Raw genomic sequence first — 18,942 nt, 5'->3', positions numbered from 1 at the left:
CCTTAAAATACAAATCGGCATTAATATCTTGGGTAAAAGGAAATCAATACTTTACATAGTATGAGTGAAAAGACTATACTTACAATAATCCCAAAATATACTAATTATTCTAAATCTTTGTAAATTCTCAAATTAGGGAAGTACATATAAAATCATATAAAATGTCCATAAATTGTAAAAAAAAGCTTCTTTAATATGGTTAATATTTGGTAGCAAAATCACATAAAATGCAATCCTTGAAAATTTATCAGGAGCATTTATTAGTTATTGAGGGTAATATCAGCTATAATTTGTGAAAGCCTATTGCAGGTGCTCCAAATAGGTGGCAGAGGCCTCAGTGAAATGTATCCATAATTTACTGAGAATTTAATTCATGTATTTTACTCTGAACATCAAATCCTAGTATCATCTATAAAACAGAATTTGCATCAGGCCACTGAACCTCTTATAAAACCAGGGATTCTGTTAATAAATCAGTTGTATCACAGGTTATATCTTCTCTGCCCCTATTTCAGTACATCAGAATTGTTGTCACCTAACTGGTATGGTGATCTCTGCAGAAAGCTGCCTGTAGTACCAATTTGACAGCACATTCAATTTTCTAGCCATCATGCCTTCTAGCTTTGAATATTCTCCCACACTCTACCCTTCATAATGCTGAGGCCATCTTAATGCACCGCAAGTTCCATTCCCCTATCACCCCTCCATTCGCTGACCTACAACAGTTCCCACTCGAGCAACATCTTGATTTTAAAATTATCATCCTTGCTTTGCTCCTCCCTCTCTGTAATCTCCTCCAGCCCATCACCCTTCCAATACGTCAGTGCTCCTCTAATTCTGAGCTCTCAGGCATTTCCAATCATAAATACTTCATTAGTGAAGGCTGTGCCTTCAGATGCCAAGGTCTCTAGCTCTGGTATTCCCTCCCTTCACCTCTCTGTGCCTCTACCTCACTTTCCTCCTTTATGTAGCTCCTTACAACTTACTTTTTTGACCAAGCTTAAGGTCATCTGACTTAGTATTTTATGACGTGGCTTTGTGCAATACTTTGCTTTTAATGCTCCTGTGAAGCATCTTGGTACATTTCATTATATTAAAGGTGCTATACAAGTTGTTGTATTAAACAGCGACTGAGTGCTACATTACCCAAAGTCAATTGCCCATTGACTTTGTTTAATGCATTCTACTTAGGTTTTGCATGTCCTTTATTTCATCCTGTCCACCCCCCATGGCTTTTGCAAATGTAAACAAAGCCTTGGAGGAATATTTGTCTCCATGCATAGCCATTTACATTAAAGTGGGTGCACTAACTTGCACGTTTGATTATATGGCCCACGTTCCTCATTTTGGAAGGTTTGAACTACAGGTGAAGCCTTGCAGAATTTCTCCTGTGGTGCTGGCAATTATATCTTGGACCAGAGTTGTGGAGGTTTATATGGGCTACGAGGAATTTCTGATAGTAGAGGGGATTACCTTTCACTGTTGAACATTTTCATTTAAATATTTTTTTCCACTGCCCTACTTGCCATTTCCAAAAGGACATGTGTGCCTCTCTAGTTTTAAGTGAAAACCATTCTTTTTGTGTAACCCAAGAATCTGAAACATTCCGCACCATTCCTTCTGCCCCCCCTGTCTGCCACAGTGTATGGCACTGGGAGTAATCCAGAAACAGTTGAAAAGTTGTCAACTAGTAGCCAAGGTTCTCACATTTGGAGAGGGTGCAGGGGAGATTTTAAAAAATTATTATTCATTCAAGGGACGTGGGCCTTTCTCAGTGCCGGATTTAGGCATAAGCTAAACAAGCTACAGCTTAGGGCCTCACAATCCGCAGTGGCCTCACAAAATTTCAGAAGGTTTACAATGAAGAGAACATTTAAGAGCGGATACCAGAAAAGAAAAAGAAAGCAGTAAATGCATTCATTTGAAAATAATTTGTATTTTTCACTTTAAATACCTTGCTATTAAATAATTAAAAGGCATAAGTATGTTTTCAATTTTTTTGTGGCGACCCAAGGTCCTGTTTTGGTATGCACCTTTGTGAGACCTTTTGGTGTAACGTTTTAACAAGGGGCCTCCAAGCTTTATGTAGCTTAGGGCCTCACCAAGTCTAAATCCGGCACTGGCCTTTCTAGCGAGGCCTTTCTAGTTCCACTGGCTGTCTTGTCTGGAGACAATACACATCTTTTTAGCCTGTCTTGATGCTCTCTCCACTCACGTTGTTTTGTTTCTTAAAGACTTGATTAGCTGTAAGTATTCGCATTCCAACCATTATTCCTGTAAATTGAGTCCGTGTCTTTATATGCCCTGTTTGTGAACAGAATTCCCACTCACCTGAAGAAGGGGCTTGGAGCTCCGAAAGCTTGTGTGGCTTTTGCTACCAAATAAACCTGTTGGACTTTAACCTGGTGTTGTTAAACTTCTTACTGTGTTTACCCCAGTCCAACGCCGGCATCTCCACATCACTTTCTAGCGAGGCCAGTATTGATTGCCCATCCCTAATTGCTCTCGAGAAGGTGGTGGGGAGCTGCCTTCTTGAACTGCTACAGTCCATGTGGGATAGGTACAGGTAAAAGTAAAGTCGTCATACTCCCAGATGACTATAGGCTGCTCTCCCCTTTGAGGGGGAGAGTGGACTGGTGGTAATTTAACCTGAGGATCACCACACCTCAGGCAAGGGACAAGGTTAAGAAGGTGGGGCCTTCATGAATAACCTCAGCCAGTAAGGGAATTGAACCAATGCTGTTGGCGTCGCTCTGCATCACTAAGCAGCTGGCCAGCTAACTAAGTTAAACTGTACATCCACAGTGCTGTTAGGGAGGGAGTTCTGGGGTTTTGACCAAGCAACCAGAATGATATTGTATAAAGTTATATGGAGGGATGACAGAAGGTGGCATTGTTCACCTTAGAACAGAGAAGGTTAAAGGGAGATAGATTTAAAATAGATGTTCAAGGTATGAGTTGTTTTTTAAATGGAGTATATAGGAGGGAACTGTTTCTATGGGCAATAGGGTTGGTAACCAGAGGGTACAGATTCTAGAAAATCTTAAAGATTAAAAGATTAAGAGAAAAGGTGGGAAGATTTTTTTCCTTTTATGCTGCAAGTTGGAATGCACTGTCTAAAAGGGTGGTGCAAGCAAATTCAACACCAATTTCCAAACCAGAATTAATTGTTGCGCAGCATATGATGCACTTGTTACTTAACAGCTATTGGTAATAGTACTTTAACTTAAATTGTATAACCCAAAGTTTAACATAATATATACAGAACTATTAAAAAAAATTGCATGACTTGGACACGTGTTTAGATTTTGGTCTCAGTTTGTCAGAAATATGGGGTGGGATTTTATAGCCTTGCCCGTCCCGAAACCGTAAAATTCCACCCGAGGTCAACGGACCTTTTCATGCTCTGCCCCTCACCTGCTCAGATTCCCATGGTGGGCGGGGCAGTAAATTCCTGAATTTGATTTTTGATTGTTTGTTGTAGTAAGGGAGAAGTAGAAGTCATGCTACAATATTGCACCAACTGTATCAAGACAAGAAATATAGATCACTCATTTGGTGGTTGGAAGAGGAGAATTGTGTTATGTGAAAATCATTGTGGTGGTTGGTACTGTAGCACATTTGGGAGTGTGTACATCTCCTGAGTTGGTTGGATTCTTGTATCTGTTATAAACTCTTCAATTAATCAATTGCCTCTCCAGAACCCAAGATTTTTACTTTCTGCAGTGATGTATGGGATCCCACCAGAGGAAGTGTCAATTTGATTACAGTCCTTACATTGAAGTCAGTGCTTGAAACGAGCAATGTGCACCAACATAAACAGGAAGCAGCAAACTAATGGAGCAAGAGTGATCAGTATGCAAGATATCAGTCGCTAGAGACAGCGTAATGGGAGATTGGGTACCAAAAAGAATGAAGTGGGGTGGGAGGAAAGTGTTTAGTATTAAATAAATGCTTCAGTAAAATTGCAGCTGAAATTTTAATCTGATTTTGATGTTAACAGTGCTCTTGTTAAATGGCTTTTTGGCTAGATATTGCTGGAGGCATGTTCTATCTAACAAGGCATATTCAGCTTGGACAAAGGGTCATCTAGACTTGAAACATTGGCTCTATTCTCTCCCCACAGATGCTGTCAGACCTGCTGAGATTTTCCAGCATTTTCTGTTTTTGTTTCAGATTCCAGCATCCGCAGTATTTTGCTTTTATATTCCAACTAGGTCTTCTTATAAACAGAGTAACTGAAGATGTAATGACCAAAACTTAAATTTGGATTGAGTTTAGAGCTTCACCCACAAAAATGCAGGATTACAGATGAACTTTTCACACCTTTGATATGCCATTTGACTCGAGTCTATTATTTCCTTTCTAGAATATAATTATGTTTTCTTTACAGCATCTAACAGTCCTTAAATTACTTCAACCACTCTTCCTGGCATCTGTTGATCACTCAGCTGCGTAAAGAAACACCTTTCAACATGTTGGCCAAAGTTTTTCCTCAACAAATCTAAACCTATGCTGTCTCTTCTGCTACTCTAGTATTTGAAAATATTGTTAAATTCCTCTATCTTGTTCAGTTTCTTATCACGTTCCCCCAAGACATCTTTTTGCAAGACCAAAGGGTCTCAATCTATCAAGTTCTGCACCTCATAACTCTTTCATCAGACATACAGAATCCATTTTGCTGCTCTTCCGTGCCTCTAGCCTCTGGACTTTAATAAGCTCTCTCAAATATCAGTGATGAGAACTACAGGTTGAGCCTAACCATCATATTATAACTTTTCAGTATAACTTTTGAACAATGGGAGATTACTCAAATAATATGCCAAGGTAAATTACAACTTAGATCATGTCACATTTTATCCCACCCACAGACCATAAGTTGCCTATTTTCATTTTTGACTTGTAGAATTTGTCTTGCCAAAACACACACCCCCATTATGAGAAACTAATACATCAGACATGTGTCATTGGGTTTGGACAGTCTGCACTAACACATTACAGTAAGACAAAAGCATTAAAGTACATGAACAGGTTAGATTTTCACACGAGGTACACATGACCCATTTTATATAAAATAAGTTTAATGTACTCCATTGTGAGAGAGGTGTTGTTGAAGGTAAAACAGATGAATGGTTTTCCAATGATTAATTTAATATTTAAGCTGATATTAGTGTGGTCATTACACAAATTGAGCCAGATTTTAACAGTCCTCTGTGGACAGGCTAGCATGCAGGGATGCCTACAAAATGATGACAAGGAAACGCAGAGAGTATTGTTGTCCTCCAACTAACATGCCATTTTACACATAGGAGAAAGTGGAGGATGCTTTTCCAGCCCAGAGGCCTAATTAATTGGTGGATGAAGGGCAATGCAGCAGACATTTTACCAGCAGCAGGTGGGTCCTCTGCCACATTGGAAGACAGCCAGGTGAACCCTGGCAGCCTCTCTGCAGGCTCAAGGGTGGGAAGGACCTTCCTGTTCAGGTACTGTTTGGCCAATAGGGAAGGCTCTCCAGCAGCACTTGCCACATCCATGGCAACAAAGCTGTCTGTCCCCACCAACACCTCGATCCTCATAAGGCTGACTGACCCTGATACCCCCAATTCCCATTAACTGGACAATAGGGTGCTATCCTTCCATGATTCCCCTTCTAGGTGCATTCCCAGTAGTGGCCACCAGACTAAGCTGTCAGCCCTCTGATTGGCAGGCAGCTCCAAGGGCTGGTAACCATCCTTTAAATGGTTGCCATAAACCACTAATTAGTTGCCTAAGCCCCTGTAAAATGTGACTGGAGGTCCTGCAAATGACTGAGGCGGGGTGACCCTAGACTTTCTGGCTCATCTTCCAGACCTCTGCCACACAAATAAAATTCAACCCATTCTCTTTAAAACAAAGTTATCTTACGTGACATTTTAAACAAAGCATTCATCTTCAACAAAACTGTATAGTTCCCAAATATTAGTGACAAATGTAAATTATGCAAGTATTTACATGTTATATTTCCACATTACAATATTAACACATATCTTTACAATATGTGCCACCAAGCTTTCAATCTTCTACTGAAGAAACACAAACCTTCAAAGTTATCAATAATTCTCAGAAGGGCTAACGTCAGGCTTGACTTCCCACTTCCTGTTCGCCCACAGATTCCAACTTTTGTTCCAGGGTTAACTTTTAGTGTCAGTTTGTGGAGGACAGGTTCAAGTTTCTCATCATATCGTACACTGACCTCATTAAACTCTATTTCTCCAGCGTGTGGCCAGTTGGTAAGATTTGAACCTGGAGAAATGTTTACAAAAAATAATTTGATGAGTGATCACGTGCTTTAAGTTACAGAATTGGATTGCTACTTGTACATACTTTTATGAAATGGCGGATTATATTTTCAATTAAAATAAAAGCTAAATTGTATGCACAACTGTCAGTGCATGGAAAGCAGGTCAAGCTCATATTGCCATGACCTCCACCCTAGGTAGGGCATGGAAGTAGATCTCAAATCCACCCCAGCCAGAATGGGTTTTGAACATTGTGGCATCAATCCACACCAGCTGGTCAGCCATCTAACCAATCACCGTTGGATGGCTCTGACTCTCCTAGCAGGATAGTTACCCAGGAAAAGTTTGAAGGATTAAAACCACTTCTAACTCCTGGCTAACTATGATATCGAACTCTTGACTCCCCACTGGACTCAATGACTACCACCCACCATCACCCCTCCCTTTCAACCCACCTGACTAACCCCCTCAACTATCCTCCCGAAATGCCAGCTATCCTCTTGATCACTATCATCCTCCCGATTCGCCAACAACCCCCCACCTGACTACCCTCTCAATCCCCCTCTGACTACCTTCCTGAACCCCTCACTGAACCTCCGACTACATCATCACACCCCCAACTCCTTCACTACTTTGACTACCCTCTCCATACCCTGAATATCCTCCCACACCTGACTACCCTCCCAATGACCCAATTACCTTCCCAGCACCCCAAATACATTCCCATCCCTGACTACCTTCCCAATGACCCAACCTCTTTTCCCATACCCCGAATATGCTCCCACACCTGACTGCCCTTCTGATGACCCGACCACCCTCCGCTTATCCTGAATACGCTCCCAAACCTGACCACCCTCCTGACAAATTGACTACCTTCCTACCCCCCTCACCCAGCCCCCCCATGGACCATCCCCATCCCCCCACCACCCTCTGAACCTCCACTCCACCAATTACCGGCCCAACCCTCTGACCACCTCCACATCCTTGCAACTACCCTCCCGACCTCAGACTACCTCTCCATATTTACAAGCTATCCTCCCAAACCCTGGACTACCCCTGCATACCCAAAACTACCCTCCCAACTCCCTCTGACTGATCAGCCATCCTAACCCCCATGACCCACCCTACCCCTTTGACCCATCCTACTCCCTCACCCCAATTATAGCCAATTAAAGAAATGCAAGTCTATCGCAAATTCGCCTTGACAGGGAGGCAGTGGTGTAGTGGTATTGTTACTGGACTATTAATCCAGAGACTCAGGGAATTTGGGGATTTGGATTAGAATCCAACCACGGTAGATGGTGAAATTTGAATTCAATAAATATCTGGAATTAAAAGTCTTTTTCCTGGGCGGTACGGTGGCACAGAGGTTAGCACCGCTGCCTCACAGCGCCAGGGACCCAGGTTCAATTCCAGCCTCGGGTCACTGTCTGTGTGGAGTCTGCACATTCTCCCCATATGTGCGTGGGTTTCCTCCAGGTGCTCGAGTTTCCTCCCACACTCCAAAGATGTGCGGGTTAGGTTGATTGGCCATGCTAAATTAACCATAGTGTCAGGGGGATTAGCAGGGTAAATAGGAGGGGTTATGGGAATAGGGCGCGGGTGGGATTGTGGTCGGTGCAGACTCAATGGGCCGAATAGCCTCCTTCTACATTGTAGGGATGCTATGAATCTATGACAGTTCATCAAGACCAAGAACTTGTCACCCAAATCCAATGTCATTGTCATGATTACCATGACCCAGGCTTTAATGATTGTATTTATAGACATTTGCAACGGTCATGTATTTAACAGATTGTGATGTAGAATTTAGGGCCAGCAGAGAATGGGATGAGATGAATAAAGAAGTAATTTCCTGCAATTGGATATAATCTTCTCCCTAGCTTCTCAAAATTCATTTAAACACAGGGACCTTTAAACTGGTTTATAGCAGTTAGTGCTGTTAAAAGGTGGCGTGGCTTCAGTGCCTGACTCTGCTGCCCTGCACTAGAAGGCCTCAGGAATTTGGTACACTGCACTTTTCTCACCAGAGCTGAGTCAGAAGGTTGGGCAAGAAATGTGCAGCTCCTGGCCTGGATAAGTAAAAAGGAGCAGAGTAGAATCAGACTGTGATTGCCACTCCTCGAAAGTTCTTGCCCAGACTTTTTAATAATACAATTTGACTAGGAATAGAAAGTAGTTTTGCACTTTCCACTAAACAATCAGCATTTTTTCTCTCCCTCTTCCTGGGGTCCTTACTGTGGAATAAAGTAGTAAAATGATTCATTCTCTAACTTGCGCCAATCCTATCTTATAACGAACTGGCTACTTGGAAAAGTTTGAAGGTGCTTCTGGCTTTTCCCTCTCTAAAGCCAAGGATTGCATTTGGCATCTTTTCGAATAGCTCTACAAAGAAACCACTATGCCATTGTGCCACCAGACAGCACTTCAGGATTTCTTGAGCTCACAGCAATGTTACTTCATACATTTAACTAATGAAAATAATTGTTAACCAGGTACAAGATATCTTATAGCTTCATGAGTTCAACAGCTTAATTACTTTGATTCAATTATTTATTTCTTTAAGAATAAGGTAGGATTCAGATCTTTAACAAAACGTACAAAACAAATCATAAATTGAGTATTGCTAAAAAAAGACATGCCATCGAGTCATTTTATCTTACACTCGTCAGGACAGATACAAGAATGCCAAATTTCAAAGGGAGCAACAACTTGTATTGCATCTGAAAATGGTGCTGATTAATTGTCAAGTTGACTCTGATTGGTCAAGGCATTGCCATGGAGAATGTACAAAAGAACTATTGTTCCACCTGCTGTTGTTTAATTAAAAGAAAGGCACAATGCCTGCACACGTTTTTTGCTTACTGAGGGTAAGTTCCTGGGTATAAATATGTGTAGCTTCCAGCAAGCATAAGTGAACCACACTGCGGGTCTAACTGACAGATCGTATAATTCTTGTCATACTCAGGATTATTCAGCAAATGCTGTCCAATCACAGAATCCCATCTAATGTTAGACATTATATTCTGAGTCTTGCAAGCATGGGCTGGGTGAGTATAGTCTGTATTCTAGCTAATGCAAACAGCTGAAGAGACATATTAATTGGTGTGATCCGCCTGTCATTGGTATGTATGAGCTATGTATCTGACATCACATCAGCACTGAAATTCATAACTCCAGTATAAGCAGTATGTCTTTTTGGCTTGACAGCATCATCCTGTTGGTAGAATATACCATTTGTGTTGCTACTGCATAGAAGTAGCGTGAAATGGCTAACTTCACCTTTTATACAAATTTTTGAAATACCTTGCCCTTCCAGAGTAATTTTGAGGTAGACTTGAGACTTTTCAGGTCTGAAAGTGGCAGTCTTAGGCCAATTTGTGAGTATGCACGATACAATGATTTGATCAGGGTAGCTATTACCCCACAAATTACCCTGGAAGAGTAAGTTATCTCAAACATTTGACCAACAGGCGAAGCTAGCCAGTTCACGCTGCTACTATGCAGTAGCAATGAGTGGTAAAAGGTGTTATACTACTTTTGTTCACAGTTCTGCAATCCCTGTTGACAGTCTGTGAAGGTCAGTTACTATAAAATTGGGCTTGGTTGTGATGCCCTGTAGCCAAAATGTCCATGCAGATTTACTGACAAAAGTCCTGCTGAGTTATCAGCATTCATTAAACTGTACACTATAGGAAGTTTACATCTTGATTTGGTTTGTTATTGTCACATGTATTGGTATACAAAGAAAAGTATTGTTTCTTGTGCACTATACAGACAAAGCATGCCATTCATAGAGTACACAGAGGAAAAGGAAAGGAGCATACAAAATTTAGTGTTACAATCATAGCTAGGGTATAGAGAAAGATCAACTTAATATAAGATAGGTCCATTCAAAAGTCTGATGGCAACAGGGAAGAAGCTGTCCTTAAGACAGTGGTATGTGACCTCAGATTTTTGTATCTTTTTCCCGATGGAAGAAGGTGGAAGAGAGTATGTCTGGGGTGCGTGGGGTCCTTGATTATGCTGGCTGCTTTTCTGAGGCAGCAGGAAGTATAGACAGAGTCAATGGATGGGAGGATGGTTTGCGTGATGGATTGGGCTACATTCACAACCCTTTGTAGTTTCTTGCAGTCTTGGTCTGAGCAAGAGCCATACCAAGTTGTGATACATCTGGAAAGGATGCTTTCTATACTGCATCTGTAAAAGTTGGAGAGAGTTATAGTGGACATGCTGAATTTCCTTAGCCTCCTGAGAAAGTAGAGGCATTGGTGGGCTTTCTTATCTATAGCGTCGGCATGGAGGGACCAGAACAGGTTGTTGGTGTTCTGGACACCTAGAAACTTGAAGCTCTCAATCATTTCCACTTAATCACGCTGATGTAGACAGGGGCATGTCCTCTATTATGCTGCCTGAAGTCAATGACTATCTCCTTCGTTTTACTGACATTGAGGGAGAGATGATTGTGGTCGCACCAATTCACCAGATTCTCTATCTCTTTCCTGTACTCCCATCTCATCATTGTTTGAGATCCAATCCACTACAGTAGTGTCATCAGCAAACTTGAAAATCAAGTTGGAAGAGAATTTGGCCACACAGTCATGGGTGTATAAGAAATATAGTAAGGGGCTGAGGACACAGCCTTGCGGTGTACCAGTGTTGAGGATAATCGTGGAGGAAGTGTCGTTGCCTAAGCTTACTGATTGCGGTCTGTGGGTTAGGAAGTCTAGGATCCAGTCACAGAGGGAGGAGCTGAGACCTAGGCCACAGAATTTGGAAATGAGTTTTGTAGGAATAATGGTGTTGAAGGCTGAGTTATAGTCAATAAATAGAAGTCTGACATAAGTGTCTTTGTTATCCAGGTATTCCAGGGTTGTGTGTAGGGCCAGGGAGATGACGTCTACTGTGGACCTGTTATAGCTATAGGTGAACTGTAGTGGATCCAGGCAATCTGGGAGGCTGCAGTTGATTGGTGCCATTACTACCCTTTCGAAGCACTTTATACTGATGGATGTCAGAGCCACCGGGCGATAGTCATTAAGGCACGCGGCCTGGCTTTTCTTAGGTACAGGGATGATGGTCGTCTTCTTGAAGCAGGTAGGGACCTCTGATCAGTGTAAGGAGAGGTTAAAGATGTCTTCAAATACCCCCGCCAGAGTATGAATGCTCATCGGGTACCCCATCCAGGCCAGTCACTTTCCGTGGATTGACTTTCAAGGAGGCTGATTTAACATCTGCGATGGTGACATCAGATATCAGTTTGGCCGAGACTTCCAGGGCGGAAGGAGTGCTCTCGCTGACCTCTTGTTCAAAATTGGCATAGAATGCATTGAGTTCATCGGGGAGGGGTGTATTGTTGCCGGCGATTCTACATGCCTTCATCTTGTAGCCTGTTACATCTTGCAGACCTTGTCATAATTGGTGGGAGTTCATGTGGCTAGCCTGGGTCCTCTAGCTTGGTCCTGTACTCTCTTGGAATCTTTCATGGTTTTCTCCATAGATTGTATCTGGATTTCTTGTATAGGTTAGGATCATCCAACTTGAACGCCTTAGACTTGGACTTCAGGGATATCCCTGTTCATCCATGGTTTCTGGTTGGGAAACAAACTGATTTGTTTCTTTGGCATGTAGTCATCTATGCACTTACCAATGAAGTCTGTTACTGTAGTGGCGTACTCATACAGGTTGGTTGCTGAGTTCTTAAATATTGACTGTCCACTGACTCGAAGCAGTCCTGTAGGAGATCATCCAATTCCTCAGACCAACATTGCACAATTTTCTTTATTGGATTCTCCCACTTCAGTTTTTGCTTGCAAGCCGGGAGCAGGAGCACAGCCTTGTGGTCTGATTTGCCAAAGTGTGGACGGGCGATAGAGCAGTAGGCATGTTTGATGTTTGTGTGGCAGTGGTTGAGGATGTTTGGGCCTCTGGTGGAAAAGGAGACGTGTTGGTAGTATCTTGGTAGGACACTCAAGCTTGGCCTGATTGAAGTCCCTGACCACGATGAATAAGGCCTCAGGATGTTTCGTCTTAAGGCTATTTGTCGTGGTATATATTTCGTCCAGCGGGGTCCTCAAATCCGCATGGGGTGAAATGTAAATTTGTGTCAGGATAACAGAGGTGAACTCCAGGGGAAGGTAGCAAGGGTGGCATTTCAGTGTCAGGTATTCTAGATCCGGTGAGCAGAACGTCCGGCGAGTGTTGCTACGTCTGAGCACCAAGAGGTGTTGATTAGAAGGCAGACCCCACCTCCCCTAGCCTTGCCCGAGGCCACTGTATGGTCCATTCAGTAGATTGAGAAGCCCTGTGGTTGTAGGGCACAATCCGGTGAAGCAGGAGTGAGCTATGTCTCTGGGAAACAGAGCACACAGCAGTCTCTCAGTTCCCTTTGAAAAATGAATCTGGCTTTTATTAGTTCTTTAAATGAGATGAGTAGAGGAGATAATTGGTGAGAAAAGAACAAAAGTAGTTTGACCTCTGTCAGAGTATTAAGTGCAAAATATTTCAAAAGTGCTGGAATTCTGAAATAACTTTCATGCTGGAAATACTCGGCAGGTCAGACAGTATCTGTGGAGAGAAACGGAGTTAAAGTTTCAGGTTGATTAAGGGTACTGCCTGACCTGTTGAATATTTCCAGTTTTTAAAATTCAAAATATCAAAATGAAACAATTTGACACTACTGTGTGGAAAAATAACTGCTAATTGAAAGCTCAATTATTTTCCCCAGATTTTATTACATATTGTGGGAAACATTACTATAAACAAAACCATTGGTTAAGTTTGTGCTCGTAGCCTCTAAACAAATGACATAGTGTGGTGTGACTAGGATATTTAAATTTGGGTTTGTAACTTCCTATTTAAAAGAATTCTGATCATGTCACCAAAAAATAATCAAAAGTAGATTGGAAGTAATTGGATTAAAATAAATGAATGTTTAAACCTGTGTCAATTTGCGATTTTTTAAGTTGCTGTTCAGATGGAAGGTTGGTGTAGTGATTCACCCGCTCAATTGCATTCATCTGCATTTCCATATCTGCAAATTCCCGGACACACCAATTCAAATAAGTAGACATCTGGAATCAAAGAAGTACATTGTAAATAAAGGCCAGCTGAAATAAGGAACTAATTTAAAAGCACAAACTGTATTTTTTCTACTTCCCTTACATAGTGCATTGGCAAAATAGAATGAGGGGTAATTCAACCTATTATGCCTTGCTAACTCTTTTGCAGTTGCTACCAACTCTTAAATCCATTTCCGTCTTCTTTCCTCTAACTTTTTCTAATCCTCCTTTTCAATTAATTATCTAATTCTTTTAAAATCATAATGTTTGCTTCAATGTTTGCAGGAAAGCATTTCCTGTTCTTGTTAACCTTCATGTGAAAAAAGTTTCTTTAACATTCATTCTTATAGTGATAATTTAGAGGATTATTATAGCGGATATTAAATTATCACCACATATCATTCTACTCAACACAGGGCTTGAGGAAAGTTTGGAGAGCTTAGGTTAAGCAATCAGGATTGTAATTAAATTAATGAAAAGTAAATTTAAAACAAGTCTTGGATGTTCTTTAACTCAAAGGAGAATAAAGATTTGAAATGATCTACTATGTGAAGAAGTTAAATCAAATATATAAACTCAATGACAAAGGACATTTCTAGAAGGAGAGGAGAATTTTTAAAAATTGCTTATGCAATTCAAAGTGTTAAAATGGCCTTGCTGCAGCAGAACTTTGTTGCATTTGTGCAGCAAAGTGAAAGGTCATGATAGGTAGAGAAGAACATGTTAAAATACTCCTTTTGTATTTATCTTCACTCAGATTGCAGAGTGCTTAGAAACAATTCCACCATTGAGTCTGATTATTCCATCTGACTGATTTTTGTTATCTGCCTAATGAATCATATCAATATTAAAACATTCATGCACTTGAAATTAATTCTATACAGCAAAGATAAAGGTGGAATTAGATTTTGGTGGTTCAAATAACCTGAATCTAATATATTTGGGTTTTTAATAATTAAAACAGAAAACACTAAATACTGAGGTAGCATCTGTGGAGAAAAATGTGTAAAGTTTCAGATCAATGACGTTTTATCAGAGATCATCAATTTGAAATGTTAAACAGATGCTTGTTGGATCTGAATAGCCCTAAAATTTTCAGTTTTTATTTCAGATTTTGAGCATCTGCATCATTTTGCATTTGCATTATGTGAAGTTTTGTTTTTAAAAGCAAGGCACTGCATGAAGCATCAAATGGTTTAATCGAATCACTTAAAATCTGACTGAAAATCATACACCAGATTTTGTAAAATATTGGCATAATATTGTGTAATATTAACTTTGTGAATATATTACCATCCAAAATTATAATTTGCTTTCACTTCTGTACCTTTAAGGCATATAAAATGGCAAGACCTAAGAGTCCAGCTTGCAGGTAGCCCAGTGTTGCTGTCAGTAATGAGCAGAGTGCTGAAGCAAAGACAATACTTGTTCCGATTAAATCCTGAAAAATGGAATTGACATTAGAATTATATACTTATTCATTCAAATTCCAGCATCAAAAACCTTAATAATATTAATTGGGGCAATTGGGAACCAAAATTCAAAATTTCAACTTTGCCTTCTAATATGTTTTCAAGCGTTCTTTCTATAACAGTGATGGGCAACCTGCAGCCCGGGAAAGCCACATGCAGTCCTTCAGAATGTGGTCCATGAGATCTTTTTGTTGACTGTTGTCCACGCGCAAGGTTGTGGACACATTCTGCTGAACTCCAACTACATACTTTTTTCCTTCTGGTATGACTGAAGGGAAATGTATGTAAAGTGAGGGCAAGTGAAGTGCGATGCATGATAATTAAGTGCGAGAACTCTGCATCCAAAGGGTAAATATTTATTTTGTTTTTGCCATTTGAAGTTGATGACAGTTCTATTGATACTAAATCATAGAAATTCATACAATGCCTACATTACAGAACGAGGCCATTCAGCCCATTGAGTCTGCACCAACCACAGCCCCACCCAGGCCCTATTCCCATAACCCTACATATTTACCCTGCTAATCCCCCGACACTAGGGTCAATTTAGCATGGCCAATCAACCTGATCCGCACTTCTTTGGAGTGTCGGAGGAAACCAGAGCATCCGAGGAAACCCATGCAAACATGGGGAGAACGTGCAAACTCCACACAGACAGTGACCCAAGGCCGGAACTGAACCCGGGTCCCTGCTGCTGTGAGGCAGCAGTGCTAACCACTGTGCCACCCAAATGATTAATAATTTTCTATAACTCGTTATGAAATGACGAGTTATAGAAAATGGCATGTATTAAATATATTTAATCTTATTCATAGAGTCATGGTTAGTGAACAGACCTGATTTTAATCTTGCCATTCACTAGCCTAGGTTGCCCATCACTGTTCTACAAGCTCCAAATAGACGTACCCACAACTACACAAAATAAAAAAGAATTCTCAAAAATTAAAATATATGCTTCATTTGAAAACTAACCAGTCGTATTCCCAACCACCTATTCACTAAGTTCAGATATAAATAAGCAACGTTGTTATAGTCAATCTTGTTAAGGATTTGTTGAAAAAACTTGTCTTCACATCTATATGCCCTGATAGTTGTCAGACCTCCGAGGGTCTCCGAAAAATGTGAAAACACAGGTGATTTTGTGATGCTGTCCAATCGCTGAAGTTCCCTGCAATGATTAAGGACAGAATCAATATCCTTTTAAAAAATACTGCTTTTACATATTACATTTTAATGGCTGAATCAGTCTACAGCAATTGCCTTACATTCCATTAAAAGTTTGAAGGTTATGACAAATTTCAATGGAAAAGTAGATACACATCTCTCCAGGTACTGTTGACATTGACAGGAAGTTTGCATTTCTAAATATAAAAAAGTTTTATTTTGCTCAAAATACTCTGTCTGCACATTGCAAAACTATCTGAATAAATTCCTATGGGCAATATAAGGGATATCAAAAATTATAGAAAGAAAATCAAGATTTTAGAATCAAGAACAAAGAACTTCATAGCATTTTAACAACAGAAATGTAACCATTTAAAAAAAATAACTTTTTGTATTTATCAAGATGACGGTCACTATTGTTCGGACCTGGTTCTTATTTCAGGATTTAGCTTTAAGCTATCCAGTAACATAGTTTTGAAGACAGGCCAAATAGCCTCTGTGTGCTGTAACAATTCTATGATTCTGTTAACATGGCTGAGCTGCTTCTTCGTTCCATTTACCTATTTTCATTCACAACTATCAACTAGCCATAAACATATCAAACATCAGAAGCTACCCATGCACAAATAGTAGTTGCTCAGCCAAATTTCAGCAAGTAAGTTGTGCAAGGAACCTCCAAACCTGCCTGAGGCCAGCCAAGCATCACCAGCACCAATCACCATAAGTTACGACACAACTGTTAGCCACCACTGCTTTTGCAGTAATAGTTACCCATTCTTATGGTACAGGGTGTGGTGGCAGTTTTGTTAATGTGCAAAGTTTTTGGAATGGAACAAATACACAGACAGAGACAATCATAGACCTGAGGGTTACACCTTACTCAGAAACTGACTGTTAGAAATGAATCAAACTGTACCAGTGCTGTTGCCTTTCCTATTCCTGATATTTGGCAGCAAAAATTCATCCCAATTGAGAAATTGACTGAAATGTCTGTGCCAGCATTTTGGAGAAGCCAAAAAATAGACATCTACCAATTTTAAAGTGAGAAATTTTATATACGCAAGTGTTATCTTTGACCACATTCCTGGATAGAAGGAAGGGAGGGAGCATGGGGGGAAAAAAAAATCACCAAAGGTTATTGTTACTGATTGCAATCCAATGATTCCTACTGGAAAACACATGCATGAGGACAGAATCACATACAAATGTGATGAGTCTTTGCAATGTATGGCTGAATTGCCTGATTTTAAAAAATCCCGGCTGACTTGACTATATATATAGTGAATCACTGCTTTCAGGAAAGAAAGGAAGAAATAAAATTAGAAGAGAACAAAAAGGAAGAATTTAAAAAGAGAGATTTCATTAAGTATCAAAAACAGTGACAACTGTTCCATCATCAAGAGGCCTGCACAGCTTTGCTATTTGGAGCTTTTGCTATGCACATTATTGGATTAATCTGTGTACCTCTAATATTGTACCAGTAACGTGCAGAATGTAACATCAAATTTCACAAAATAGATTCTAACAAGTGCAGACAATCAAATAATTGTAACTGTTTTGCCGACTTTTCCCATCATCTCATCTCCTGGTTTCTTTTGAATGTCTGTCCAACCTTAATTGAAAAACTATGCACTGCTCAAGACAGTTTTTACTTTAAAAATATATCCCAAACTACCTAGCATTTTTGGTTTTTTACAACCTAAGTTAGATTAAAATTAATCAGTACTACTAATAAAAATCAGGCCAACATGCCTAGCCATTGCTTGGGGAAAATTCCTGAAATTCCTAAATGAAAATTGATCTGACCTGCATTTTAATTTCACAGGCATGGCCAGTAGGCCGAAAAGGACATTTGTTAACCTTATAAATGCCATGTTAATTTTCCAATGATTATACAATACAAATTAACTTTAATTGGCATCATTTGTGTTGTTTACCAGCAAAGGAATTGTTTAACAGTGCTATGTGTAGGATCTTGGGGCATATCATTGTCAACTGTCAACTGACAATGATATATTAGAAAGCAGTGACAGTACAACACTATTGAAACTGAATACACTTAAAATAAAAGATTTGTGATTATAAATGTTATGCTTATCAGAACTTGGAAAAATAACTGCTGCCATTTCCACAAATTACATATATTTTGTAAAAGGTCAAACATAAATATTGCCAAACATGTAATGTTTCAGAAGATTACCTGGCGGATGCTCTGAAATACATTTGAAGAAAATAGTAGAGAATAAGTAAGGGAATAACTGGAAGAAGAAAAAATGGAGTCACGATAATATTGATCACAATGGCACTTAAACACATCATAGTGTGCCACATAAGATGCTCCAGGTTTGAGGGAATTTGATCATCTATGGTCTTGAAATCAGATGAAAACCTGGAAATAAACAAGGATTAATGAATTTGTACACTGATGTTTACTTAAACCATTAATTGTGAACAGCATACTTGATTTGCATTTTGCAGTAATCTACAATGTTGTTGTAATGGCAGATGATCAGTTTACTCTCCTTTATCCCCCACTCTCACCCACTCCCCGACCCAGATCTCCGCCAATTCTGGCCTCTTGAGCATTCACGGTTTTGATCACTCCACCAGAGTGATTGTGCTATCAGCGTGGTTGTTGGTCCACATAGCAGTTAATCAATAAGTAGTTTCTACAAAATAAGTTACTTTACCAACTGAACTGGAAATTAGGGAATTGTATTTGCATGAATTGTGATGAAGCATCTGTTCCAAGTATAAAAAGTATACCAAGAGCAACTCTAAGCTTTGACAGCGCCTATTAATGACTTCTTTAATATATAAAAAAAATAGTAACTTCAAAACCCACTGAAAATATGTTTTGGAATGAAAAAGGCAGTATTGCATTTCAAGTGAACAATCACATCACGTTCCTCCTTGGTAATAGCAATTACCCTGGCTTTGCCCAGGGCTATGTATATTAAATTCTGA

General features: G+C 40.0%; 1 protein-coding gene across 4 annotated transcripts in view; it reads right to left on the bottom strand.

The window, feature by feature from the left end:
• Positions 1 to 18,942, bottom strand: part of LOC144495804 (ATP-binding cassette sub-family C member 8-like) — a 201,691-nt gene that overhangs the window by 13,657 nt on the left and 169,092 nt on the right. For all 4 annotated transcript variants that reach the window (XM_078216299.1, XM_078216298.1, XM_078216300.1 and 1 more), the window contains exons 23-27: positions 18,176 to 18,364; positions 15,784 to 15,979; positions 14,667 to 14,780; positions 13,219 to 13,351; positions 6,079 to 6,282 (exon numbers count right to left, since the gene is read on the bottom strand). In XM_078216299.1, the coding sequence (XP_078072425.1) occupies positions 6,079 to 6,282; positions 13,219 to 13,351; positions 14,667 to 14,780; positions 15,784 to 15,979; positions 18,176 to 18,364 (836 nt within the window). The remainder of the gene's footprint in view (positions 1 to 6,078; positions 6,283 to 13,218; positions 13,352 to 14,666; positions 14,781 to 15,783; positions 15,980 to 18,175; positions 18,365 to 18,942) is intronic.

This window comes from Mustelus asterias, chromosome 7, assembly GCF_964213995.1.
Source record: "Mustelus asterias chromosome 7, sMusAst1.hap1.1, whole genome shotgun sequence".
Taxonomy (NCBI): Eukaryota; Metazoa; Chordata; class Chondrichthyes; order Carcharhiniformes; family Triakidae; genus Mustelus; species Mustelus asterias.
The sequence above is the reverse complement of the archived record's forward strand: the minus strand, read 5'-3'. Positions and strand labels throughout refer to the sequence as shown.